The sequence below is a fragment of the Impatiens glandulifera genome, chromosome 3 (assembly GCF_907164915.1).
Source record: "Impatiens glandulifera chromosome 3, dImpGla2.1, whole genome shotgun sequence".
Lineage (NCBI taxonomy): Eukaryota > Viridiplantae > Streptophyta > Magnoliopsida > Ericales > Balsaminaceae > Impatiens > Impatiens glandulifera.
Genome location: NC_061864.1, coordinates 13,161,957 through 13,189,723, shown reverse-complemented (window position 1 = coordinate 13,189,723; position 27,767 = coordinate 13,161,957). Strand labels below are relative to the sequence as shown.

Sequence of the window (27,767 nt, the reverse complement as noted above, 5' to 3'; positions counted from 1 at the left end):
ATTAATGACATAGGAGGATTAATGTCAATATTTTATATTTTGAAATAGTCTCTACAAGTTATTTATTTTCATAAAACCTACTATTATGATAACATATTGAGAAGAAAGCATTCATTGATTTTTTTTTAACATCTTCACTCAATTTATGATAATTTTTGAAGTATTAGTTGCGGAGTGATTAAAGTTTTAAACTAATATAATTTTTTTTTGGTACAATATGAGAGAGTCACTTCTAACAAAAACAAGTTATACCCACTAAGATAACTTAAATGAAAATATTAGTTCCTAAGAGACCAAAAATAAATGTTTCATTGTCACAAACACCTAAAATAAATGTCATTATAACTTTCTACCTTAACAAAATAGAAAATTCAACTAAAAAAGATTACATGCATCATTCATATGCTTCAAAACCAATATTTTCTCATTTAATTTCTTTGTATTCTATTTTATTTTATTTATTTGTAACATATTCTAATACAAAAAAATATATATATTTTTGAGAAAATTTCTAACCCCTCTTTCATTGACCAATCTCTTAATCTCATACAAATAAATTCAACTTCAATTTAAAATGTTTTAAGCGAATAACAAACTCGCGATATTTGGTCTCTTAGCCACCAATTTTTTTCACTTAAATTATCATAGTGTGTTTCGTACCAAGTTATCATTGGAACGTTTTAAAATGTAACTAACACTAGTTTATAACTAGTTAAGATAACTCAAATAGTAAGAGTAGTTCGTAAGAGACCAAAAATCACAATTCGATTTTCACTCATAACGTCTTAAGTTGAAATAGGTCTTTTTTACATTAAAAAATGACAATAGTTCATAATTAGTTTTTGTAGATAAGTGTGTCTATCGTTTCATGTGTTTCATGTAGGTTCTACTACGTCTCATTAGTTTTTTATTTAAATGTCAAGTTTTATAAAAAAATAGTGCAAAATGCATTCAAACGTTATAAAAGAAAAAAAATAAAACATAAAATAACAACATAACAACGTAATAATTTTAAATGCCAAAAGATAAAAAAAAATTATCATGTACCTTCATGTAAAAACTAAGAATCCAGATGAATAACGACCTCTTAACATTACACCACTGAATCCTCAATCCTTAGGTTTCCCTAGTCCGTATTGAAACGAATGTGTATAACATTAATCATTTGAGACGATCGTACTCATAACTTTTCTCTTCGAAGACTTTTCTATTTATTTATTTATTTATTTTATATCGTCCATCACATAACGAATAAAATTGGTTTATTGTCGTTTACAATATTGTTGGTAAAGCTCCAATTAATCAGTTTGACCTAAAAGTGAGCAACATTTGTTGATGCAGTATATTAGATGTTAAGACTCATTATAACTTTCCAAGAAAACCGATCTCTAACATGAATAAGAGCGTTCTCTAAACAAACAATTTGATTAGATTTGTAGCAAAAATGTTTCCTTGCTTGTGAACATTAGTATTGTTTTCTACTTATAAAATAAGGAGAAATACTCAATATGCTCTACTTATTTGATATATCTCTACTAAGATCAAATTGACAACATACTAATCAAATGTCTCAGCTCTAGATCGATCCGATGTGATGTCAAAATTATAAAGTACAACTGCTTCCACAAAGGCATTAAATTTTTTATTTTGTTGATTCATATGTCCAAATGGCTTGAAAGTTGAACCCAACTGAATTTGGCATTCTTTTGCATGTCACAAACAACATTAATTACTGTCTTTTTTAAGAAATATTTGAACTTATGGTGTTCTGTTTCTTGTTAACTATTATGAGGAGCCAGAAAACATGAGCACTTATCCTCATCTCAAGGTTAAAAATCCTCTCTTTTTACAAAACTGTGAATCTAACAAAATGGATGTAAAGCTACCAAAGTTGCATGGGCTTATGGCGGTGGAGATTGTCAGAGAATACAAGACTATCAGCAAGAAGCTCCATCACTTTGTTTATTTTTCAAACCAAACAGACTTGAAAGAAAGAGAGAAACTCTTGTCTTTAGCTTTTGATTCCCCCAATCCTTCTGCATTGAAAGAGATGAAAAAACATATCATTAAAGTTTCAAGACTTTGATTTTATCTCACTCTGCCACACTTGTAAATTATTGGACCTCTTTTCTTTCTCCATGCATACATGTACCCTTACCTCACTACTTACTATCACCCCTCCATACTCATTGAGTTATGAATCTGACAACTTATTATAAAGTCTATAGCCTAGTGTTCATAAACATTCATTCATGAATAGATCAATTTTTTACTTCTGTTTGTTTGAATTCCAAGTACCCATTTATGGGAAAGTTCAGATTATTATTAGTCAAGAAGACAAATAACTTAAGTTGGTTCCCAAATCTATATTAAGAGAATCGAAACTGGTGCCCATTTACCTGCTCAGAAAGATTCCATTTCCCAATCACTCTCATTTCATCTTCACCAATTCCTTAATTTCATTGCCTACTGCATGCAAGAAAGAAGGATACCCACTTCTCAGCTCTCTCTGTCTGTCTCTTATCTCTTCTGTTCCCAAGCCCATCCCATACTCTTGCAGGCAATTCTGCACTCTTTTTAATAATTATACATACATTCAGACATGCACCCTATTCCAATTCACAGTTTCCCAACTCTCTTTGTAAACTTTTCAATTTCCAAACCCCCCTCCTCTCCTCTCTCCACTTCACCTTCTTCTTCTTCTTCTTCTTCTTATACCTCAGCCTGTTGAATTTCATCTGGATTCTTAATTTTTCTAATACTACACAAATCCATGGAGCAAGAAGATATAGAAGGAGCATCTTCATCGTCATCATCACCACCATCACTACCAAAACATCCATCGAAAAAGATTTCCGAAGATAAATCCTTCCCATGTTTGTTCTGTTCTAGAAAGTTCCATAGCTCACAAGCTTTAGGTGGCCATCAGAATGCCCACAAGAAAGAGAGGAGTGCTGCTAGGAAAGCTAAGAGGGTTTCTGATCAGTATGCAATGACCACTTGCTACTCTCATTTCCCACCCCCTCTGGTTTTCGCTCCAAGCAACCATCATCATCATATTGGCACCTTCTTCAGCCCTTCACTTTACAACCTCCCTGATCAGCATTTCGCAGAAGGGTTTGTTCCAAATAATCTTGTCCTCTACAAGGGAGGTCATTTGGGTAGTTTCCGTGGCCATCATGATGATCATATGCAGAGCTTTGGCGACTGGCGGATGCAGAAAGCTTCTCAACTTAGCAACGGGAAGAATCATGGAATGGAAGCTGGAAGTGATCATGGTAATTTGCAGAAGGGTGGTTACCAAAATCTTGATCTTTCTCTCCACTTATAAATTAAGACAGAAGAAGGGTTCCAAATAAGATAGAGAATGAGATGGAGTTTCTTAAGTATCTTGTGAGTTCTATTGAATGAATGTTTCGTCATGTTGGTTCAATATTTCAACTAGCTAGAAAATGGTTTTGTTAAGGATATTCAAAGGGAGGGGGCTATTTTCAATGATACATTTGAAGCAAATAAATTTGTTGGAAATTTTCAACAACATTACTATGAACATCCAACTTTCCAAGGAAATCTAGCACTTGAATTTTTTGAAATATTCATGGAGATTGTCAAGCTTTATGCTTTGGAATGTGTGTCACAATCTTATTGCTTCTAATTAATTTGTGCAATTTTTCTAATATTTTTGTAGACCATGGTTTATTTTTTTAAGTTAGATGACTTGACCAATGACTTCTCACTTAAACATTAGTTTGATTTGGTCTAGGAAAGTTATGTTTTGTCCTTGAAGGTCAATTAACAATATTTAGAGATGTTAGGTCTAGGGACAGGGCTGGCACAGAAACTGGGGACCTAGTAAAAAAACATTTATTCTTAGTTTCTATTTAATTTGTATGTATTATTGAAAACATATTAATAATTTTGGATTTAAATTATCAAAATTAATCTAACTTAGTTGGTTAAATATTTTAACATCACTTTTAAGGTCACGATTCGAATTTTATATAAAATAATTTAATTTTTTTTAAGAGCCTTATGTAGCTGCCTAATTCACCTCACCCCTAGTACCGGCCATGGTTAGAGCTACTTCTTAATTTTTACAAAAGCGCTCTCAAGTACATTTGTTTCAATTGCTTTAAAAGATTATTACACACAATCTCTAACATTTGAAATTATCAATTTTATGCTGGAGTTATATGATTGTTTTGATTGATCAGTTATCTGATCTTTCACTTAAAGATATGAAGTATATGATATATTGAATTAAAATACATATAAGTAGATTAATTGATGAAAATATGAAAAGGGAATATTACAACAATAAAGATTCCCTTACCACCTCCCATCATTAGATGACAATCATGGACACATCAAACTTGCCCATTACAACCAGCCATCACATGAGATTTATATATATTTGCCCATCTCTACCATAAGAGATCTAGCATCTTTCATCAGAAAAATAAATAAAATAAAATAAATATAACACATCTTAAATACACCTTGCATTGCCTCTAATGAGATAAAATGTTAGGGTTAACATATGATGTTTTAATAATAAATTTATAAATAAAAAAAGGGCGGGAAATGAAATGGTGAAACTGTTGGCGTGGCCGGAATATCCGGTGGTTTACGGTGGAAGGATTCCGACAAGATACTGACACTTGTCTTTCTATATGAAAGAGGAATTTATTATAGGATGTGATCGTCCAATGAGTAATGGACACGTGGAACCGTAATTTCAGCAATCGCCACCGTCATTTGCAAGCACCGGCGTGAATACAGCAAAGAAACTCCTTTAATGCTAAACGGAAGTGGGCCCCGCCGTTGCGGTAAAAAAATAAATAAAAATAAAAAAATATCCTGCGATGAGAGAGAGAGCATGTGAATACTTTCAGTCTTAAGCTCACATGTGAGAAGAGAGAGAGAAGTTGGCTAATGAAAACGACATAAGGGAAATTATATAAAAATGTCCCTAGAGTTTTTTACTATTTTTAATTATGCCACTCACTTTTTATCATTTATTTATATATATATATAATATTAATGGTATATGATAAATAATTAAACCCAAAATTAATGGTACTCTAGATGATAATAAATTAACGTGAGGAAAATTAGAGTGTTAGGGTAAGTTTGAAAAAAAATTGAGGTGAGACAGATCGATTTAAGAAAATAACGGAAAAAAATTAAATAAATATTTTATCAATAATGAATTTGATTTAAAAAATTAGAGAATTATGGAGGCATATTACCATGTTATATTATAAAAATAATTAAAAATAAAATATATATATATAGTTTTTTAGATGGAATTCAACTCCCTTCAACTTTCAATGAATATAATTAAAAATTGTGCATATTAAAAGTGAAGGCTCAATTTACATTAATAATGTTTTGATTTAGATGATAAACTTTTTAATTTAAATGGGGCTATAGGAATGAGTTTGTATTAGCTTCCACCAAAATAAACTATAAAAAAATTAAGGCAATGTATACTCATTTGTGACAAATTTGTAATTCATAGTTTAATTATGAAATTTTTTGAATGCTTGAAATGGTTATATAAATGAGATTTAATTAACCCACCAAGGTTGCTAGCTAAGTGGTAAGAGTCGGTTTAAGAAACAAAAAAAAATTACGGGTTCAATTTCATTTGAGATTGTTTTTGAGCATTAAATTAATTATTTGATAACATGCCTTTTTTTTCTAAATTTATTTAGATGTCATTTTTATGTTTAATTGAAGAGATCTTTTCATTTTGTTGCATTGAAGATCTTTCTCTATAACTTGAGAGAACATAATTAGTTGTGTTGGATTATTTTGTTGAGATTTATTGTCTTTTACTGGTCTTCTAACTTTAATATTTTCCTTAAAATCTTTATAAAATGATGATGTTTTTAAAACAATTTTTATTTTTATTTTTTTTATAATCAATCTCTTTTGTATTATGTGTTTTATACATTATTATATAGATTTGTAATCAAAACAAGTTAATTAATGTCAAACTAAATATACTTGAATACTTACTTTTATATTCACTACTCTACAAAATAAGATTATATATACTTGCATAAATTCATTACACTCAGTACAATAATAAAGTGTAAAACTCATAAAACCACGCCTCTTCTATTATTGTATACTTATTAATATTGAAAATAAAGTAGATAAAAAAAACATAATGAAAATCTTGAGTTATAACATTGACATCCAATAAAAAATTGTCAGCCTTATCTAATTAGTACATAGAGATGACAATGGACATAATAGACGTATCATTTTCGTCCGGTTCTATTATAAAGTTATAAGAAATGGACGAGATCACTACTGTTTATACTTTATTTAAAAAATTATATATTATTTTTATAATAAAAATATCTTTTTACATAATATATAATTTAATATATTAAATATTTATATTATTATTAAAAAAAATTAAAATACATATATTGATGATAATATTTATTTGTTATTATTAGTGTGTAAAACCAGTCAATTAGGATAAGTTGTTTAGTTAATTTCACCATGAACCTCATTTCTCTTTACAAAATGTCTAAAAAATAAGTTAAACGTCTTTCTTAGCTTAATCACTTTTTTTAATATAAGAGATTATCTCGGTTTTTTTTCCACTATTTAAATTTGAGTTAATGTTTTATTTTATTCGATTCAACATCTTTTTTTAGTTGGATCGGATTTTCCTTCCCAAATTTTAATAGTCCGAATAATATTCACATTTTTTATGAGTATTTTGATGTTCATATTCGCAAATTGTATTGTTGATGTTTTTTTATCATTTTTTAGTAACAAATGAGATAAAGTCGTTGTCAGATTTTAAGTTGTTTCTCATCTGTTTACTAAAGAGTTTTTGAATCTGGTATTTTATTTGAAGGCTTTATTATAGGTATAATGTCTTGATTGATACGAGTTTCTTGTTATTTTGACCAGTAGATGATTAATTATCACATAGTAGAATATTTTACAATGTTATTTACCAACTTACTGAAAAAACAAATTCACCGCTTAATTTTTTTTTGTAGAGATTCTTTCAACACAGTATAATTGGTTTGTTCGTATTTATCTATTTTTTTACTCATTGTTATAAAAGTACAACGAGTTCGTATTTGGAGTCACCTTAAAAAATTCAATTATCGAATCCGAATTGTCTTGCAATTCATACCCAATTAAAAAAAAAATCAATAGAAGATAAATAATTTGTTTAATCGGTTGATAATATATTTAAAGAATTGAGTATACTTTGAAGTTATGAACTTATCAATTCAATAATTTTCATAAAATAATTAGTGTTGCTAGTATATTAAAAAAATAAAGAGTACATATTATATGTACTATAAGGAGACAATTCAGTTATTTACTGTGAACATTAATTGGAGAAGGCAAAGCATCATCATTCATAGCCTCCTTCTTCTTCTTCTTGCTATAAAAAAACTGGTTATTTTCATAATCTTCTACATTCAAGCTCTCTCACTAGAGCTCGTATCTAGATTCATATTCATAGAAATTCTAATTTCTTCCTTCCAACTTCCATCTCATATACATTTAACAGTGCTTCTACACGTAGAGAGATCTATGGCGGTGATCCGTAGATCACATTTTGCGTCATGTTCGTTTCTTCTTCTCACGATGCTCGTCACAGGAACATCTCTATATGGAAATGGAACCAATGGAGTTCATGATCAATCCAGGTAATTTAGTTTCATTTCAACAACTCTCTTCTTTTTTGCTTTCAATTTCACAGATGATCAATGAATCGAGCTATAACATTTGATCTAACGTAGATTGAAAATCGATCGATGCTCAATTGCTTACTTTCTTCTTCTTCCTTGTTTTAGTAATGCCGAGACGCTCAAAAGCATGATCAAGACCTCAACAATGGCGGACGGGTCAGTAAAATAAACCGCTTTCCGTTTTTATAACCTAAGAACCGTTAGATCCGATCTGTAAAATTTAAATATTTTTTAATCCTGAACTCAAAATAGTAAATTAGCAAAAAGAAAAAGTGAAAACTCCCTCCACATTTACCAAAATACCCTCAAGTTATCCTTGATTTTACAGTTTCATCACTCATTTAGCCGGCTAGTAGAAGAATCAAATATTATAGTATAGTGCCTTATTCAGAGAATAAAATTCTAATTAAAAAAAATAAAAAATTACTTTGGCTTACCAAATAGATTTCTTTTTTTTACCGTCATGTCTTGTCTTGTTTAAACTCAAAGCGTTTTCAAATAAATCGAACCCGTGATCTTTTAGTCTCTTAAACCGACTCGAACCCGTTTAAAAAAAATAAAATTATTTTGGCTTACAAGATAGATTATGATATTAGTAATTGATTAAATTTTTAAGGAAAAGTTGGTTTGGTTGAATGAAGAACAGGTTAGAAGATAAAGCTAAAAGGATGAATGAAGAAGCAGTTCAAGATCCAGAAGTGGTTACTTCCATGGTTGACATGTGAGTTTTTCTGTTTTTTTCTCAGATTAATTCAGAATTTCTTTAATTAATTACATATTATTATTTAAGTTTATTGATGCTGATAGAGCCAAAAGGCATAAGGAATAGCATCTAATCCAATCCATCTTATGAAGAAAACATAATTCTATCAGATTCAGATTAATTTATACATATAATCAGAATTCCCACATGCTCCAGCTTGGAGATATGTGCTATGTTTTTTTCTATTCCACAATAATAATCACCCTTTATCCATAATATTTCAGTTCTTAAAATTTGATTTAAAAAAACAAATAAATAAATAATTTGGATCCACCGACACACAACAATTATCATACCTTATGCTTGCCCATATTTGTCACATTGAGTCTGCATTTAATTCATCTTCTTCTTCACCTTAGAGAATTGCTGTGTCAGAATGTGTCACATGTATGAATTAAATTACTCTGTTATCATAAGCAGACCCACATCTCAAATAAATAATATATTTTGCTTTTTACAACAGGGTAATTAAGAATAGCACCGAAAGGAGGAATCTTGGATTCTTCTCATGTGGAACAGGGAATCCAATCGACGATTGCTGGAGATGTGATCCCAATTGGCGTCGAAATCGCAAGCGTCTAGCCAACTGTGCGATTGGGTTCGGTCGTAACTCCGTCGGTGGACGTGATGGCAAGTACTATGTCGTCACGGACTCAAAAGATGATGACCCTGTTAATCCTAAACCGGGAACTCTTCGATATGCTGTTATCCAAGAGAGGCCTTTATGGATCGTATTTAAACGGGACATGATGATCACTCTTAAGCAAGAACTGATAATGAATAGTTTCAAGACGATTGATGGTAGGGGAGCGAATGTACATATTGCATATGGAGGTTGTATAACTATTCAATATGTTACGAATGTTATCATTCATGGTCTTAATATTCATGATTGTAAGCCGACGGGTAATGCTATGGTTCGAAGTTCGCCTAGTCATTATGGATGGAGAACGATTGCGGATGGAGATGGGGTTTCGATATTTGGGTCGAGTCATATTTGGGTTGATCATAATTCTCTATCGAATTGTGCTGATGGACTTGTGGATGCTATTATGGGTTCTACTGCTATTACCATTTCCAACAATTACTTCACCCACCACAATGAGGTAAAGCCATTTTGACCTCTCTTTTGATATATAAGAGTACTTGTCCCGATCTAATTGCTTGCTTGTTGTTGTTGGAAGAGCAGGTGATTCTACTGGGTCATAGCGACTCGTACACGAGGGACAAGATTATGCAGGTGACAATTGCCTACAACCATTTTGGAGAAGGACTAATTCAAAGAATGCCAAGGTGTAGACATGGGTATTTCCATGTAGTGAACAATGACTACACTCATTGGGAAATGTATGCCATAGGAGGTAGCGCAGATCCAACAATCAACAGCCAAGGGAACCGATATCTCGCCCCTGTCAATCCTTTCGCTAAAGAGGTATATATATATATATATATATATATATATATTACAAATCAAGTTGATTATTACTCGGATCTGATCAATTATCCAAAATATTTGTTCATGCAGGTGACAAAGAGAGTTGAGCCACAAGAAGGTGGATGGAAGAAATGGAACTGGAGATCAGAAGGAGATCTTTTGCTGAATGGGGCTTTTTTCACCCCATCAGGAGTGGGTGCTGCAGCCAGCTATGCCAGAGCCTCTAGTTTGGGAGCCAAGTCTTCATCTTTGGTAGCCAGTCTTACCTCCGGTGCTGGTGCTCTTACATGTCGCACAGGCTCACAATGTTAATTAAGGACAAAAAACAGACAAACAACTTCATTAATTATTATTGTTTTTCTTCTTATTCTTCAATGCTTATGTTAATTCAAGTGTATATTTTCTACATGTCAAGCCATGCATAAAGACCCATGTTTTGAAATTGTTCAACTCCATCCTGGCCTGACTTGTTAATATCATTAGAGGTGCAGAAGCTACCTTTCATTGTTATCTCTTTATTGTTATTATTTCCTAGTCTTTGCCCAGTTGAAATATATAGATAGTGTTTCCTGCCTCATAAACACCACATTCAAATGAGAAAAGTGAGATTAAAAACTTTCATATGCACTGACAGCAGAACTTTCATAATCTTCTTGAAACTCTGAGGCAATGTAATAATTTGCTATATTCTGAAGTGAGGCATGTTAGTTTTCTTAAATAATGTAACTTTTGGTTACAAAGAGGAAATTAATTCCAAACAGTCAATCAAAATTCAATACAAGTACTATTCGTAACAGATAGTAACAAAAAAAACATGTGTTATGCTCAAATTTCAAATGTTACCACATCATTTGAACTTCTTCAATGAACCAAAAGATAGGAAAACTTAAACTAGTTTTCATAAGCATTTGACTAACAAAAAGTAACACAACTACCATCAATCCATTTTCAGGGAAGAATCTTGCGACGCCTGCGTGGGGTCTCTCGTTTGACGTAGATCTTCTCAATTTCATTGAGAGGTCGGCTGGATCCATCCGGTTTGCTACAGAATCTCCATCCTCCACCATTTCCACGTTTGCCAGTTGGCCCAAGCTTCTCAACTGTAATATTCCACCCTTCATCTGGCCTTCTCCTACTGTACTTGTGCTTTTTCACCTCACCTGCCAACTGCCATTTCGCCAATCAACAAACAAATACATTAGTATTGGAGAAGGAATCGCAAGCCATTCAATAATGGGAAAAAAATTATGTATTTATTATGCCTTCATCTTGTTAAAGGTCATCTTTTGGACAAACTCCTCGTATAGTAATGCATCTTCTTTCATTGATATCTCATAATGAACTTCATCTCGATCTTTTGCAGTCCCATCCCAACCTTCCGGCATCACCCTGAAATCTGGCTTGTATGGAAGTGAAGCCACATGGAACTCTCTATCATGGGAAACAAAAAACCTGCGAAAACAAAACCATACTTAAAACTTTTGTTTTTGTATCCGTATCTAGATGAGAAACAACCAAATTTTTTTTTGTTTCAAACATAATCCCATCCAGACATTTCTGGATCCAGGTGTTTCCAAATGAGATTTTTAACATTTTATCCACCATATATAACTTAAGGGGATAATTTGTCTGCATAGAATTATGAATGGATATCTGACATACCCAAAACATAGTTCTAATGCTTTCAAAACAGAGTAATTATGTCATAATCAAACCTAATTTACAGGCTCATCTTTTCTTTCATCATAGATTTCACTAACATTTATTTGACAGGTATTTAGTTAATATAAATATTGGGTACTGCACAATGAACAAGTACATTCAGAAGCAGAAGTGCCAAAGATAAACCCTACACACTCAATGGGTTAAATAGCTGTAAAAGCTAAACTACAGCCTTTACCTTTCATTTTCTCCAAACAGATCACCCAACTTACAAAATAATGCTACCAGATATACAAGTATTCAGAAGGATGACATTAATCCAATATAATTGATGTCCAAGCTTTTGCCCTTTTGGTAAAGGAAAAGAGAAGAGGAGGGGAGTTGGAAGGTTCCAAAACTCCATTAAATTTCTTTTACCAATAACAACATGAAGCATCACTTGAAGATTATTAGTCAACAAAAATGTGATACACAAAACTATGAAACAAATACATTAACTGTATCAAACAATTGCAGTTAACTTTGTTCCCAAAAGTCATAAGAAACTATGAAACAAATACATTAACTGTATCAAACAATTGCAGTTAACTTTGTTCCCAAAAGTCATAAGAAACTATGAAACAAATACATTAACTGTATCAAACAATTGCAGTTAACTTTGTTCCCAAAAGTCATAAGAAACTATGAAACAAATACATTAATTGTATCAAACAATTGCAGTTAACTTTGTTCCCAAAAGTCGTAAGAAACTATGAAACAGGCATGGATTCATTACTTGGAAGAGGATACCACAACATCCCACAATCATTATCCCCAAAAAAAGAAGTGAATGTGTATATACACAATTTTCTCCAAGGAGGAAAATAAATGCTATGTTGGAGCTCAAGGGGGCCATTTATGATGCAGAATTGAACTAAAAACTCTATGGTGGTGAAAACAAAAACTGAATGGTAGGCAAATGTCCATCATCATTACCCTGTCTCCAAATGCATTAGGCTGTGTTTGTAATTAAAGTTTCAAGGAAATTAAGTCTTTCAATCTATACCACTATAGTTGGTGAACTGTTGATAGTCATAGTAGAAGATGTAACATATTACTAAGTTTGAAGAGAACTTACTCAGGACAATTATCCAGCAAGAGCTCAACTGAGTCGTCCAAAGGGTGGCCAAGTTTTTTCTCTTCTTTCTCCTGATCCTCTTTCAACCATAAAATTGCATGTACTCTCTGCCTCATAATCCTATAATCACGAGCCAACCTTTCAACAGTGTAAACATCAGGACTCTGCTTGTGGAGACGGTACATTTCAGCCTTTTCAGAGTCTTTAAGATATGTGCCTCTAGCACCAGGCTCTCGTGCCTGCTTCAAAAGAACACCTATGTCCTTCATCTTCTCACCCCATGAATCAACAAAAGATTTACTTTTGCGGTTTTCTTCCTCCAACTGCTTCACGGGATCTATCTCTTCAGATTCTCTGTGTGCAAAAGTAATGGTAGGATTTTGTGTTGGACCATGAGAAGGACCAGATGAGGAAACCTGATGACCAACTGCGTCACCATCAAAGTGATCCTTAGTCAATCCTGTTGACCATGATGAGATAGAACCCCAAGCTGAATCATCAAAAATGGGATTACTTCCATTATCATTTCCACGAGTGGCATTACCCCAATCCTTCTCATCACCTCCAAACCCATCAGATTTAGTTGAAAAGAAGTGGGAACATATAATTGTTTTCAAATTCAACATAGACACTCGACTTGTCGTCGATCCACACACCCGTGCAGATGCAGCTGATTGAGAAAGAACATGCTGCAAAAGTCGCATTTTCAGGATCCTGTAAGTCGTAGAAGTAGTAATTAACCCTTCAACAGTTAATATTGATAGTGGGTATCTAGTAAATAAGAGAAAGGAAAGTCCTTTAAACCTGAAACCAGTGAAGAACGGAGCTGACGGCGAATGATGCAGAGCGGAAGGAAGAAGAAGAAAGCTGAGCCCTTTTTTTCAACTTCAACCTATACGAACCCTGTAATTAATTAGACAGAAAATTGGGGGTATTTTTGTCTTTTTATCTAGTTTCGAATTATAAAAAAAATACAAGAAAATCAAATAACCCAATGTTTCCTAAGTGAAAAAAAAAAAAATGGAGCCCAAAATTATAATTAAAAGAACATTTTTTCTTTTTAAATTTAAAAGGTAGCACAATATTAACTTTAAATAGATTTTACATTGTTAAACAGAAAACTACTATGATGATACAATCTTTAACCATACCTAAACATAATCATTATAATAGTTATTGTATCTTTCTATGAATAAGCAAGTTTATTACATTAATGCAAACAATGTTAAATAAAAATGAAAGGGGTGAGGAAATATTAGGTAACATCAAGAATGATAATTTTTTCTATTGTTCAAGGTTTACTAATTTAATAAAAAAAATGGAAGGTAACCGATTGTTTCCGGTTTGGTAACCGGTTTAACAAGTATCTCGAAATCGAACAAAACCTAGGGTTAGCGTGTCATATAAATACCAAAATTTTACAACTTTCTCAATTTTTTAGGGAGGCGTTCTTGCCAGAGGTATGTCGATTTTTCTCCGCCTATTTTATTTTCTCGATTCCTCGTAGATCCCTTTTGAGTTTCTTCTTTCGGTAAGTTAATCGCTTCAAGATCTTGATTTCCTATTCCATTTTGTATTTGGTTTGTTGCGGTGAGATTTCAATGGTTTATTATTGATTGATTCACTTTGCATGTAAATCGCTTCAAGATCTTGATTTTCCATTCCAATTTGTATTTAGTTTGTCGCGATGAAGATTCCAATTGTTTATTTTTGATTGATTCACTTTGCATGTAAATCTACGAATTGATCTAGCAAAGTTCTTCGTAATAACAATATATAGTTAAGTGAGATTTCTTTCTTTCTATTGCAACTTGGTTGGTGAGAGTATGCCTTCTATGTATATTGAATATTTATATTGAATATTTGTAAGATATTATGTAGGATAGTTATCTTCTAGTAAGTTTACATTGTTTTTCTAGATCTAGTTTTTGAATGCAACTTAATTGATTGTATATATGATAAGATCTATATTGTTCATGTTTAGATATTATCTTTTAGTAGCTTAGATTTAGTTTTTGAAGTAAAACTTTATTGTCTGACAAGATCTATATTGTTCATGTCCAAAGTTTCTCACATAATACTTTTTTTTTATCATTTTTGCATTGTTTATGCAGAAGTCACAGGGGTTAAACATATAACCTGCAAAGACACTCAATTATTTAACCAGACGCAGAACTTGTTGCCTAACGGGTTCGAATCTAGGATCTGTCAAGGAGGTTGGGGATATCCACCTCTTCTTCTTGTTGCCTAGTCTAGGCTAGAAGAGGGGATAGTTTCTGCGATATATATAACATCGATTCCGGTATAATCTTTGGTTCTACTCAATTTTGTAGAAACTATTATGAAGTTATAGCATTTGTCTTGATAAAATTGTGTCCATAACCATTCCTTACACATTAAAAAGTTATGATTATTAGAAAATTGTACACCCATATTTAATTTGTTGTGTATTGTTTGATTTATTTTCAAAAAGTGGATAGAGTATTTTTTTTAGATTTGTTTGAAAATGTGTTAACAATATATTATATGAATCTTCAAATAAATATTCATCAAAATAAAAAGATCTCCACTTTTCACTTTCTTTATTTTATTATTGATTTGTGTAAGATTGTTGATTAAATTCTTTCTCATACGCAGATTGGACAAAGTAAATCCCCAAATTAACATGTTGTCAAGCTCTATGATGATCATCATTACAACCATCCAAAGGTATACATATTATTTTGAAACTACAAAAGTTTGTCCACCAATTTCATTTTAGTGTTCTTACCATATTTTATATTTGTTGAATTGTCATTCTTTAACAGATTTACCCACATGATGCTCATCATATCCAAAATGAACTTGGCATGTTTCTCCCATTGCTAAAAAAAGGTACATTTGAAATATATATATTCATTATATTGTTTTTAAAAGTTTTGCCCAAATGTATTCTTTTTCATAAATCTTCAAACTTGCTTAGCCAAAATTGACATGTTTGTACCCTTGTTGTGAAGTCATGTGTTATAAATACCTTAGAAATGAGTTATACCATCACAGATATAGTCAACTAGTACTAATGAAGATAACTATATTCCATTATTCTCTTACTAATGGCTCAAAGTTTATCTCATCAAGATAATTGAGATAAACAAGTCATATCTAAGACTTAGGTTTGATTTTCATTGATAATCATTTGAATAGAATGGGAGGTCAATGACTTAAGTCTGTAATTGATAGCACAATCTACTCAACTTAAACATGTGACATCCTGATCTCGTTTTATTAAATGACTTAGTCTTGCCTTCTAGTTACAACTTGACAAGTGATTCACCTCATAGTTGAATTGTTTTGTGAGATTCAAGAACTACCCTATGATATTATCTTCAAACTATAAGCTATATATAAATATAATGTTATAAAGAAATTAAATAAACTATAATATACATTTTTTTTTTATCAAAGTAAGCAAGTTGATTTGGGTCAATATCTCCCTCTTGTTTTGTATTGTAGTTTATTCTATATGACTGTCTCATACAGAGTATATCGAATCTAGTAATGATTCGTTATAGTTGTTCAATTTTTAGTGTCTTAAACAATATGTGAGAAATGCAAAATTTATATCAAAATAAATTAGTCAATCATTCTTTTAACTATATGAATAAAATTATTTAATGGAATCAATTATATTTGAAAAGTTTAAAGTATACATTTATTATAATTGCATTTGATTAAAAGTTTTTTACACATTCAATTGACTCATTCTAATATATATATATATATATATATATATTTTTTTTTTTTTTCCAATTAGATACACTTTACAAATAAATTAAGGCTAGAATGGATTAATGAGAAACTAATAACAAAAATCATATTATATATGATTTATTGATATATCATATAACATACCACATTTTGTTATTTTTTCAATGTGAGACAATTCCACTATTATAATTTTATTCTTGAAACTCACCTATTCAATTTTATTCTTATATTACCATTTCCATTCATATAATAGAATCATCCTCATAATCAAATTCCAACATATTCTTCTAAAGCATAATTATCTCTAATACTATTCACAATAATTTAGTCTCCGAGTTCACAACAATTATGAAAATGTAGGTTATAATTACTTTAGGCAAACAATTAAGACAACCACAATTGAATCAAAATGTGCTTAAGAAAATAACTAAATCTCACTAGTGTTACCTAGGGTTTAGTTTTATGTGATTTCATTACAATCTCTCCAATTCTATTATATATATATGCAATTTTCCTACCCATGATCCTTCAAGACTCTAAACATGACTCATACAAGTTTAAAAACATCATTCATAAATAAGATCATAATGAATATCTCCCTCTCTTTCATATTTATATTTATACCCTCTTTTACATTAGGATCTCCTTAAGATTTACTAAAGAAAATCAAACTATTATTTTAAATTTGACTTAGTCTTTACATTATTTGTGTCAATAACTGCTTAAACCAATTTAGTTTGAAGTATATTCAATGTCTACTCATTGCATTTTAATTTAAAATGATTGAATTTCAAAATACAATTACTAGTGATTCAAAAAAATGACTATAATAAATTTTAGCAATTAAATAGTGAAAACATGTTAGGATTCCTATTGTTAAATTGAGGAGGTGACATGACACTTTGTTGTACAAATTTATTTTGTAAATTAGGTTATTTGAGTACTAATAATAATAATATAATGGGCTTAATGGATAAACATTAGGGTGTATTTGATTGATTGAATATTTGGGCCATTATATTACATAATTTATCGTAAGGTTGAATTACCCAAAGAAGAAAAAAAAAACTGATAAGTCTTCCCTCTCTTCTCTCTCTCTCTCTCTCTCTCTCTGCGCGTAGCCGGGAAAGCTTTCAACATTCTGTGCTCGAAAAATTAGGGTTTTTTGTTTGATCTTGAGATAAGCATACAATTTCCTGATATATGATCTGTATTGGCTGGAATTGTAAAATTGAGCATCTACTGAAGCAGCTTCAGCGTATCTAGGGCTTGATCATTCGTTCTGTAAACTATGATATCGATGATCATTTCCCAAAAGATTGTTTCTTGATATGATTTTTATCCTTTCGATCAAACCTGCTTCGTATAAGTTGCGTCTTTGGTGAAGTTACTTTGGAGTTTTACATTGGCAGCATGAGACAGTTAGAGTTGTTGTTGTAAACCTTCGTACTTAAGGGTCTACAATTTACATATGGATTTGCATGCACAAATGTCAGGACAAATCTCCGGGCAGGTATCCAATCAAGGCGGTACTCAGTTGTCTGGGCTATCTCAACACAATGGTGGGTCTCTTCCTAATCAGATGCAGAACTTGGGTGGGCATCGTAGTACACCGGCAGAGGATCAAGAGACTTTTAAAATGCGCAAATATATGCTCGATAAGATGTAAGATGTTATATTCTTACACCATTCCTGTTAACTAAAGCTCTTCATTTGACCTCTTTTCATTCATTTAGGCGCTTGATTTCTTCTTTCTTTCTTTATTTCTTTATTCTTGTTGCCTCGGGTAGAGTTAGGGTAATGAGGCTAGAATGAAAGGTTGAATCTATTTCGAACAGATTGTTATTCTGTATGATGTTATTAACACAATAAATGATCACTTGTTTCCAATTCTTCATATCTGCCACTCTTAACTCCCCTCACACCCTTTTCCTGGAGAGGTGTTCAATTTTATGGAATGTGTTCTGAAAAGCTGTCCTTCACTTTTGGGTGAATTTTTGCATCCTAGGGTTTTCCATTGACTAGTAACAAATCTGCCTAAAGATTACATGCTACAGATTGCTGCAATAGTTACAGTATTCCTTCATCACTATGGGAGTTTTTTTAGTATTTCAGTATGTTACATGTTATGCAAAATTTTCATTATGACATGTTAAGCCGATCTTCCTGTTGCGGGAAAATTCTGATGACTTAATCTGTTGTTTTTCCAGCTATCAAATGGTAATGCAGCGACAACAATCAAATCAGGAGATACAATCCAAGAAGATACAAGATATTGTAAAACGCTTGGAGGAGGGTCTATTCAGAACTGCCACTACCAAGGTTGTTATCACTAATTATTATTTTTTATTTATTTATTGCCTTTGTTAAAAAGTGGCACTTTTTTATTCTTGTTCTTTTCCTCACTGCTAGTTGTATACACTTTTGATGATGGTGGTGTTCTTTTGAATATACTAGGAGGAATATATGAACTTGGATACATTAGAGACTCGCTTGCATGGCCTGATAAAACGTTCTCCTATGAATAATCATAACCAACAATATTCACAAGTGGTCAATTCTTCTTCTTCTTCTCCTTCTTCTGTTGGAACAATGATTCCAACTCCTGTTATGCCTCAAAGCAGCAATCCAAACATGATGGCAGCATCATCCATGAACTCTTCCATGGCTGCCAATGGAGGCAATGGCATTGGTGCATCTGTCAGCAATGGAAATGCATTGTCATCTGGTAATGGACCTTTAATAACCATAAATAACAATTAGTTCTGTTCATTTCACGGAATCTTGAATTATGTGCTGATCAGATTAAATGTTTTGTAATATTTGTTTGTACCAATTTTTGCAGGGTCTTTGTCTAATATGTATCAACAGTCTTCTTCAAAGTTCTCTATGAATCCCAGTTCGAACATGTTACAACCATCAACTGGTTTGCAAAGAATGTCAAGTCAGATGATCCCTACACCAGGATTTAATACCCAGTCATCCGTGAAGTTGGATTCTAACAATGGTGCTAGTGGATTTTCAAATGCTGAATCAGCACAACAAAAACATGTTGGTGGTCAGAACAGCCGTATACTGCAGAATCTTGGCACCCATTTTGGTTCTGGTATGAGGTCTGTTGTGCCGCAAAAATCTTATGGGTTCCCTAATGGGGCTTTAGGGGGTGGCTTTGGTACAGTAGGAAATAATATGCAACCAGTAAATGCTCCTGGAACTTCTGAAGGCTACTCAAATGCCACACCTTATGGTTCTTTGTCAAAGCAAATGCAACAACAACACTATGATCAGTCTCAAAGGTCCATGATGCTAGGTACTATAGGTATGTTTTATGTTGCTTCTAGTAGTAATTATTAGCTTTTATCCAAAATTCTGCATTTTTCATTTCTCCCGATTTGTTGGCAGGTGATGGGAATGGGATTGACATTGCCGATGCTTCTGGGTCAACTAACCTTTATGGTTCCATGCCCAATGATACCTCGATGATGAATAATCACAATTTGAATCCAGCCACTTTGCCAACAGTTTCCAGAACCACTTCCTCTCTGTTGGGAAGTCAGTCCAATTTGCAGACTCTTCAACAGTCTGCAAAATCTAATTCAATTGATCAATCCAATAAGATGAATTTCCAAAGCCAGCAAATGATGCAAGATAACATCTTACAATCACAGCAACGCCAACAATTTCAGCAGCAGCAGCCTAATCAGTTTCAACATCAACAATTCATCCCGCACCAACAACAGAGGCAACAAAATCAGCAGCGCCATATTTTATTGAGAAATGATAGTTTTGGCCAATCTCACATAACATCTAATGTAGGAAGCCAACTAAATGCTGATCATTCAGGGTTGGGGTTTGGTGATGAAATTTTGCAAACACGAGTCTCAAACCAGTTGCAGCATTCTGATTTACAGAGCCAACACCAGCAAAGTTTTCCTGAAGATTATGCTGGAGGCTCTCACTCTCAGTTCCTTTCCATCCCATCAGTCTCATCCATGGGTCAACAGATGCAACAGGTCCTGCAGCCACAACAAATGGTTGCTGAGTCTCAGAATGGTTTTACCACCCTTTCAAATGGAATACGGTCTGATGTTTTGCTAACTGGCCAACGCCAGTCTAGGTCTGAAGAGAGTTCTCAAATACCTGGGAATTCGTCACATGAGCAAAATGTCCAAGAAGATTTCCGTAGAAGGATAATTCAAGGAGAAGCTCATCTCAATTATATAGCTTCAGAAGGAAACCAAACCCTTTCTACTAGAACCGTAGATCCCCCTGACTCACTTGGTGCCACATTTCAACCTGGAAATATAAACCGTGATCAGGATTTCAGGAACCAACAGAGATGGCTATTGTTTCTGAGGCATGCTCGTGGATGCAAGTCTCCAGAAGGGAAATGCCCTGAAGGTTACTGCATAGTGGCTCAGAAACTCTGTAGGCACATCGCCACGTGCAACAACTCCCAATGTGTTTTTCCACGCTGCCTTGGTTCCAAGAAGTTGATCGATCATTATAAGCAGTGTAAGGACCCGGATTGTCCTGTTTGTATTCCGGTAAAGAGATTTTTGGGAATGCACCTAAAACCTCTGGCACATCCAGATGTGAATTCTGAAGTGCAACGTTCAGTTGGTGGGCTTAGCAAACCCTCTAGTGGTGGAAATGCTGCAAATAGTTCATTTTTGAAGCCAGCTCCACCATTTGATGATGCTTCTGAAGATAGCCAACCTTCTACAAAACGCATGAAGAGTGAGCAGGTCTCTCAGTCATTTATTCCAGATGGTGAAAGTTTTGTTGCATCAGGACCTTTACGTGGAGATTCTAATCCAAAACATGGTCTAGATCAACCAACTAGTAATACTTGCATGCCAATGAAACCTGAGGGGTCTGGATTGAAGATGGAAATTCCTGCAAATGCTGGGCAGGTTAGTACAGCACTTTACGACACAAAGAAGGATACCATGGATGATATCTACTGCCAGAAGCCTGCTGGTGATCCTGTTATGATAAATAATCTTGTTCAGCCTGCTGAACAAGAAAACATTCTATGTGAGAAAGATGTGGGCCAGCAGAAAAAAGAGATCGGATCATTGCCTACTGAAGAAGCCATTGCCACCAAATCTGGGAAGCCAAAGATAAAGGCGGTATCTTTGACTGAACTCTTTACACCAGAACAAGTAAGGGAGCACATAAGAGGACTTAGGCAGTGGGTTGGCCAGGTGAGTCCATTGATTTTTTTTCTGCATTTTCATAAGATCAGTAGCCTTTCCCCCCCTCTTATCTGTTTCATTAACTAGATCAGACGTTCTAACTGGTGGAGTATACTGGTTAAATTGCCCTTGTGTTTTTATTTTCCATATGCAGTCTCTAAAGTTAAGATATTAAGTTGTTCTTTACTCTTACCCATCAGTTTTTCATATGTTGTTTGCCTTATTGTTTTAGTGCTCTTATCTTCAACTTGAATACCTATTCCTTGGCTAATCTTCTTCTGGTCTTTTCCATTAATACCAATAGAGCAAATCGAAGGTGGAAAAGAATCAAGCAATGGGACATTCTATGAGCGAGAATTCTTGTCAGTTGTGTGCAGTTGAGAAGCTCACCTTTGAGCCACCACCTATGTATTGCACGCCTTGTGGTGCTCGTATTAAGAGAAATGCTATGTACTACACTGTGGGAGCTAGTGATACACGCCACTATTTCTGCACTGCTTGCTATAATGAATCTCGTGGGGAAACCATAATGGCTGATGGACATTCTGTTTCTAAGTCAAAATTGGAGAAAAAGAAGAATGATGAAGATACGGAAGAATGGGTAGATGCTGTAACCCTTTGCTGTTCCAGTTCTACCTTGTATGTTATATTACTAAACTTTATTTTAATGTTGGTGTTCTGTATAGTGGGTTCAATGTGATAACTGTGAAGCATGGCAGCATCAAATCTGTACTCTGTTCAATGGCCGTAGAAATGATGGCGGACAAGCTGAATACACTTGCCCTAATTGCTACATGATTGAAGTTGAAAGGGGAGAACGCATGCCATTACCCGAGTCTTCTGTTCTAGGGGCAAAAGATTTGCCAAAGACAATCCTTAGTGACCATATAGAACAGAGGTTATTTAGACGGCTGAAGCAAGAAAGGCAGGAGAGGGCAAAGGTCCAAGGAAAAAGTTACGATGAGGTGATTGTTGGACATTGTAATATCACACAAAATAGATTTGGTTATGCTGTTATATTTTGAACATAAATTTGTTTTTTGTTGCTGGTCATTTTTTTCACTATTTTCTAATTCATGGAATTGTGCATAAGAACATCTGTATTTTCAAAGATGTCCAATGCATTAATTTCCTTTGGACATGGTTTGGTTTCAACTTGCTTTCTTACTATGCAAGCTGAGGCTTTCAATCACTTATTAATTTTTGTTCTCTTACTTTTGCCAGGTTCCTAGTGCTGAAGCACTAGTAGTGAGAGTGGTGTCATCAGTTGATAAAAAGTTGGAAGTCAAGCCACGCTTTCTTGAAAATTTTCAAGAAGAAAATTACCCAACAGAGTTCCCATACAAATCTAAGGTGAGTAGTATGTATTGCGATCTCCTGCATTTCATGTGTTCCTTCCCACAAGTTAATTCATCTTAGCTATATGCAAGCTTCAATACCACTGATCTATCAAAGGTATTTTCTGCCTTAACAAGGAAAAAGCTTTTGGCTACCATATTCATCATGTTTAGCATATGAGATTGCAAATATATATTCCTTTACCTGAATTTTTTCTTTTTGCAGGTTGTATTGTTGTTTCAGAAAATTGAAGGGGTGGAAGTATGCCTCTTTGGCATGTACGTGCAAGAATTTGGATCTGAGTGTGAACAGCCAAATCACCGTCGAGTTTACCTCTCGTATCTGGATTCTGTTAAGTATTTCAGGCCTGATGTCAGGACAGTGACAGGAGAGGCTCTTCGTACATTTGTTTACCATGAAATTCTGGTAAGTATTTGTTTTTAATGCTCCATTTCCCGGTTGAGCTGTAATGTACTTTTTTTTAGAAAAGCTGTAATCTACTTTTGCTGTAGTCGCTTTCAATTATATTATTGTTATCATGTTTTCTTAATGTTATTCAACTCCTAATTAGAATACCTGAATGTTTATACAGATTGGGTATCTAGAATATTGCAAGAAACGTGGTTTCACTAGTTGCTATATCTGGGCATGCCCTCCACTAAAGGGTGAAGACTATATTTTATACTGCCATCCTGAAATTCAGAAAACACCAAAATCTGATAAACTGAGGGAATGGTGAGCTTTCTCTAGAAGAGTAACGTTGACCTGGCTGTTAATATTTTTGACAAGTTCCTGTATTTTTAATATAATTGACTTTGTTGAATTCTTCTTGGTGTTAGGTACTTATCCATGTTGAGGAAAGCAATGAAAGAAAATATTGTTTCTGAACTCACTAATTTATATGAACATTTCTTCATAACCACCGGTGAGTCCAAGGCTAGAGTTACTGCAGCTCGATTACCTTACTTTGATGGAGATTACTGGCCTGGTGCGGCAGAGGATATGATCTACCAGATTCGTCAAGAAGAGGAGGGCAAAAGTTCGTATAATAAGAAAGGAATAATGAAGAAGCCCATTACGAAAAGAGCTCTGAAAGCATCTGGACAGTCCAGTCTTTCTGGCAATGCATCAAAAGATGTGATACTAATGCATAAAGTAATGTTGATTTTCTTTGTCCTCTTCTTGCTTCATTAGGTATAGAAAGTATTGCTTAAAATCTTTGTACTGATTACTATTCAGTACTGGATCTCTTCTTCCTCAGTAATGTTTTCATATACATTTGCCACTTTTGATGATTTGATTATTTCATCACTATATTTTTTTAGTGTTTTTTTTTTCTAGTTATTTCATGACATTTATCAAAGATTCAATTATTTGAATTTTTTAGGACACTCCTAAACTCAGTACTTGGTGATATTTCTAGGTTGCATTACTTTTTGAAGATTGTCTCATCAATGTGTGTTTTTAACTTTGTTCTCACATTTTTCTTTCTCCAGCTTGGTGAAACGATTTCTCCAATGAAGGAAGACTTTATCATGGTTCATTTGCAGCCTTCATGCTCGCATTGCTGCATTCTAATGATAATTGGGAACAGTTGGGTTTGCAATCAATGCAAAAAATTTCAGATCTGTGACAAGTAAGAACTTACTGTCAACTATAAGATATATATACTTTCTGTAAAAAACTCATTTGTTTCTGCATAATGGTATACATTTTCTGTATATATAAGCTTTTAGAATGATGCAATTTCATGTACCATGTTGCTACAGACCTAGAACCCTATCGAGGCTTCTTGTGATTAACACCTACTTACGTCTTAGATTTGCTTGCAGGTTCTTCACTTACATTAAGATTATAAACATATTTCTAGTCCTCAAAGATTTTTCTAGTTAAGGGTAACAAAATGAAGGGCTCAAAGCCCGTCGAATGGTCAATTTGAGATCTTTTGAGAATCTCGATTTGGAGATTTGAGCTCTGTGTTTCATTTTTCAGTTCTTGATCTGTATTGTTGTTTTCCTTTTGATTAACACTCGATAAATGGGCTGTCATGGCTTGTATTGAACTGTTTGGGTTTCTTCCCCACAGTCAAATGAAAAAGGGTCTCACTTTTCAAAAAAAGAAAGAACAGAATAATGATAAGAGTCAACAATTATTTTTGTGTCCTACTTTTATTGACCCAACCTGGTGGAATCACCTGGTTATCTAGTCTGACATTGCTGCAGATACAAGATGACAATGTTGATTTTGTGTCACTATTATTTTTTATATGAGAATTAGCTTCTGTAAACTTTTAGATTATGACATTTCATGTACATTATCTTCCTTAGAATTCTTATAGATGACACAATGTAAACATTTTCTTGCAGATGCTATGTAGCTGAGCAAAATCGTGAAGATAGAGACAGACATCCTATTAATCACAGAGATGTACACATACTTCATCCAGTAAGTTATTGGTGTCTATAATATGTTGGTTATGTAGCGGGCATAAGAAATTAGTGAAATTTTATAGTCTATTGGCTTCTAAATTTATAAAGTCAATTAATGAATCTTACAGGTTGAAATCACCGGTGTACCTGAAGATACTACTGATAAAGATGAGATTCTAGAGAGTGAATTCTTTGATACAAGACAGGCCTTTTTGAGTCTTTGCCAAGGAAATCACTATCAGTATGATACCTTGCGGCGAGCCAAACATTCATCCATGATGGTCCTTTACCATCTTCACAATCCTACAGCTCCTGCTTTTGTGATGACATGTAATGTGTGTTTTCTGGATATAGAAGCTGGCCAGGGATGGCGTTGTGAAGTTTGCCCTGAATATGATGTCTGTAATGCCTGTTATCAAAAGGGAGAAATAAATCATCCCCATACGCTAACGAATTATCCATCTTTGGCTGATCGCGATGCACAAAGCAAAGAAGCTAGGCAACTTCGTGTCTTGCAGGTAAATTTGATCTTCTATTGCACAAAGATGGTTTTCGCTACTCAACTGAAAACATATTGAGCCTATTTGGAAACTAATACTTTGTCAATTTGGAAAATTGCCAAAATAAAACTGAACAGTTATTTTTGTTTTGCATTTGGTATGAAAAATGTGTTTGAATCCAATGAAACTTCATTTGGAATAATTTTTTTTAATACTTTTTAGTCCACTTTTTATGTTTGGATTCTTACCATTTCCCCGTTTATATACATTGAAGAGTAAGGACAAGGGTCTTTATGAAATTTCACCATAACATTTAGAACACTAGGCCAAAAGTGTTCATGAATTTACTGTTCATATGTTTGTTGTTCCTAAAAGCAAAATCTGATATGATTTGTTTGCTCACGAAATCGCAGTTAAAAAAGATGCTTGAGCTTTTGGTGCATGCATCTCAATGCCGGTCTACACATTGTCAGTATCCAAATTGTCGTAAAGTAAAAGGACTTTTCCGACATGGAATACAATGCAAAATTCGAGCTGGTGGTGGTTGCCTACTCTGTAAGAGAATGTGGTACTTGCTTCAACTTCATGCCCGTGCCTGTAAGGTTTCAGAATGTCACGTACCCCGCTGCAGGTTAGCCCTACCACCTCTCTTAAATCCCAGACTCACCTAATGACTTGTTTTAAAAATCTCCTGTAGGCTATACTTTTTACTGTGAAACTAATGTTATTTTCTTGATTTGTTCAGAGATTTGAAAACCCATATTAAGAGGTCCCAACAACAATCAGATTCCAGAAGAAGGGCTGCGGTTATGGAGATGATGAGGCAACGAACGGCTGAGGTAACTGGAAATGCCTGACGACGAAGAAGAACCGACATGTACATACAAAAATTATACATGTTTGTTTTTAGGATGGTTGAACAAGATATCTTCTTGTATCTTTCATCCATTTTTCTTTAAATATACCAGTTTTGGTAAGCCCCCTTTGGGCTTACAAGATCATATTGGATGGAGATCGGAATAAACCAAGGTCTCGGCCATTGGAAAATTCTTTCATTGTTATCTCCTACATCTATACTCTTCCCCTCCTTCCCCCCCAGGTTTTCCAACTTCTTTCACTGTACTATATGTGGATTAAACTGACCTCCTCCCCCCCTCCATTCTTTCTTTTTCTATTGTTACTATTATGTTGGAGTTCTTGGAAAACTTCTTTGTATGACATGTTTATTTAAAAATTGAACTTTATTCATTTGTTTGTGTCATCATCTGTATATCAATTCATGTTCAATTGTTTGCTTGCTCTAAGGTTGTTAGAAGAAATTAAAACTCTTGTCAAATGATTTTACCAATTGTGTCTTGATCAAGGTATAGAAGTCAATTTTTTATTATGGTAATCCAAGCTTTATATGTTTTTTTTTGTTTTTTTTTCTCTCTTAAATTGTCCTTTTTAATTAAGTTACTAGTTATTAAATACTAAATAGTGGATTTGAGGTTATTTTGAAGGTGCAATTATTCCCTTAAGGTCTCTGTTTTTATTTTTTTATTTTTTTATTACAAGGATTAATTTCTATGAAAATTAGTATTAATATTTTTTAGCTATTTATTATATTTTGTAAATGAACATTTGGGTTGTACTATTAAGCTAAACAAGCCTATAATGTTATTAACTAATTTTTCTCTCATTTTTAGAAAATGGTTTATGTTATTTTTATTAAAATTTAAAGAAACATGGCAAAATAAAAGTGTTTCAGAAATAAAAACATACTTTGACATAACATTATATAAGAAGAACAAAAACATTAAACATTCATTTGAATACAAAACAAATCAT

The 27,767-nt window shown here is 33.3% G+C and overlaps 4 protein-coding genes across 4 annotated transcripts; 3 read left to right on the top strand and 1 right to left on the bottom strand.

Annotated features, from left to right (window-relative positions):
- Nucleotides 1-2,773: 2,773 nt before the first annotated feature.
- On the top strand, nt 2,774-3,331 carry LOC124929757 (protein LATE FLOWERING-like). Its single transcript, XM_047470151.1, has one exon. The coding sequence runs from the start codon at nt 2,774-2,776 to the stop codon at nt 3,329-3,331; it is 558 nt and encodes a 185-aa protein (XP_047326107.1).
- A 4,436-nt stretch (nt 3,332-7,767) lies between these two features.
- On the top strand, nt 7,768-10,453 carry LOC124929269 (probable pectate lyase 10). The gene is made up of 5 exons (XM_047469594.1): nt 7,768-7,901; nt 8,392-8,466; nt 8,972-9,614; nt 9,698-9,940; nt 10,034-10,453. Exons 1-5 carry the CDS (start codon nt 7,873-7,875, stop codon nt 10,253-10,255), a joined length of 1,212 nt encoding a protein of 403 aa, XP_047325550.1. The 5' UTR covers nt 7,768-7,872; the 3' UTR covers nt 10,256-10,453.
- Nucleotides 10,454-10,659: 206 nt separating this feature from the next.
- On the bottom strand, nt 10,660-13,616 carry LOC124929270 (protein GAMETE CELL DEFECTIVE 1, mitochondrial). The gene is made up of 4 exons (XM_047469595.1): nt 13,527-13,616; nt 12,723-13,436; nt 11,206-11,395; nt 10,660-11,110 (listed from the first exon to the last, which is right to left on the bottom strand). Exons 2-4 carry the CDS (start codon nt 13,424-13,426, stop codon nt 10,892-10,894), a joined length of 1,113 nt encoding a protein of 370 aa, XP_047325551.1. The 5' UTR covers nt 13,427-13,436; nt 13,527-13,616; the 3' UTR covers nt 10,660-10,891.
- A 3,922-nt stretch (nt 13,617-17,538) lies between these two features.
- Nucleotides 17,539-27,194, top strand: LOC124932005 (histone acetyltransferase HAC1-like). Its single transcript, XM_047472598.1, has 16 exons — nt 17,539-18,134; nt 18,680-18,791; nt 18,927-19,197; nt 19,315-19,788; nt 19,872-21,679; nt 21,975-22,271; nt 22,357-22,635; nt 22,895-23,023; nt 23,234-23,434; nt 23,601-23,743; nt 23,848-24,163; nt 24,505-24,644; nt 25,375-25,453; nt 25,566-25,955; nt 26,351-26,568; nt 26,683-27,194. Exons 1-16 carry the CDS (start codon nt 17,941-17,943, stop codon nt 26,792-26,794), a joined length of 5,163 nt encoding a protein of 1,720 aa, XP_047328554.1. The 5' UTR covers nt 17,539-17,940; the 3' UTR covers nt 26,795-27,194.
- Nucleotides 27,195-27,767: the final 573 nt, after the last annotated feature.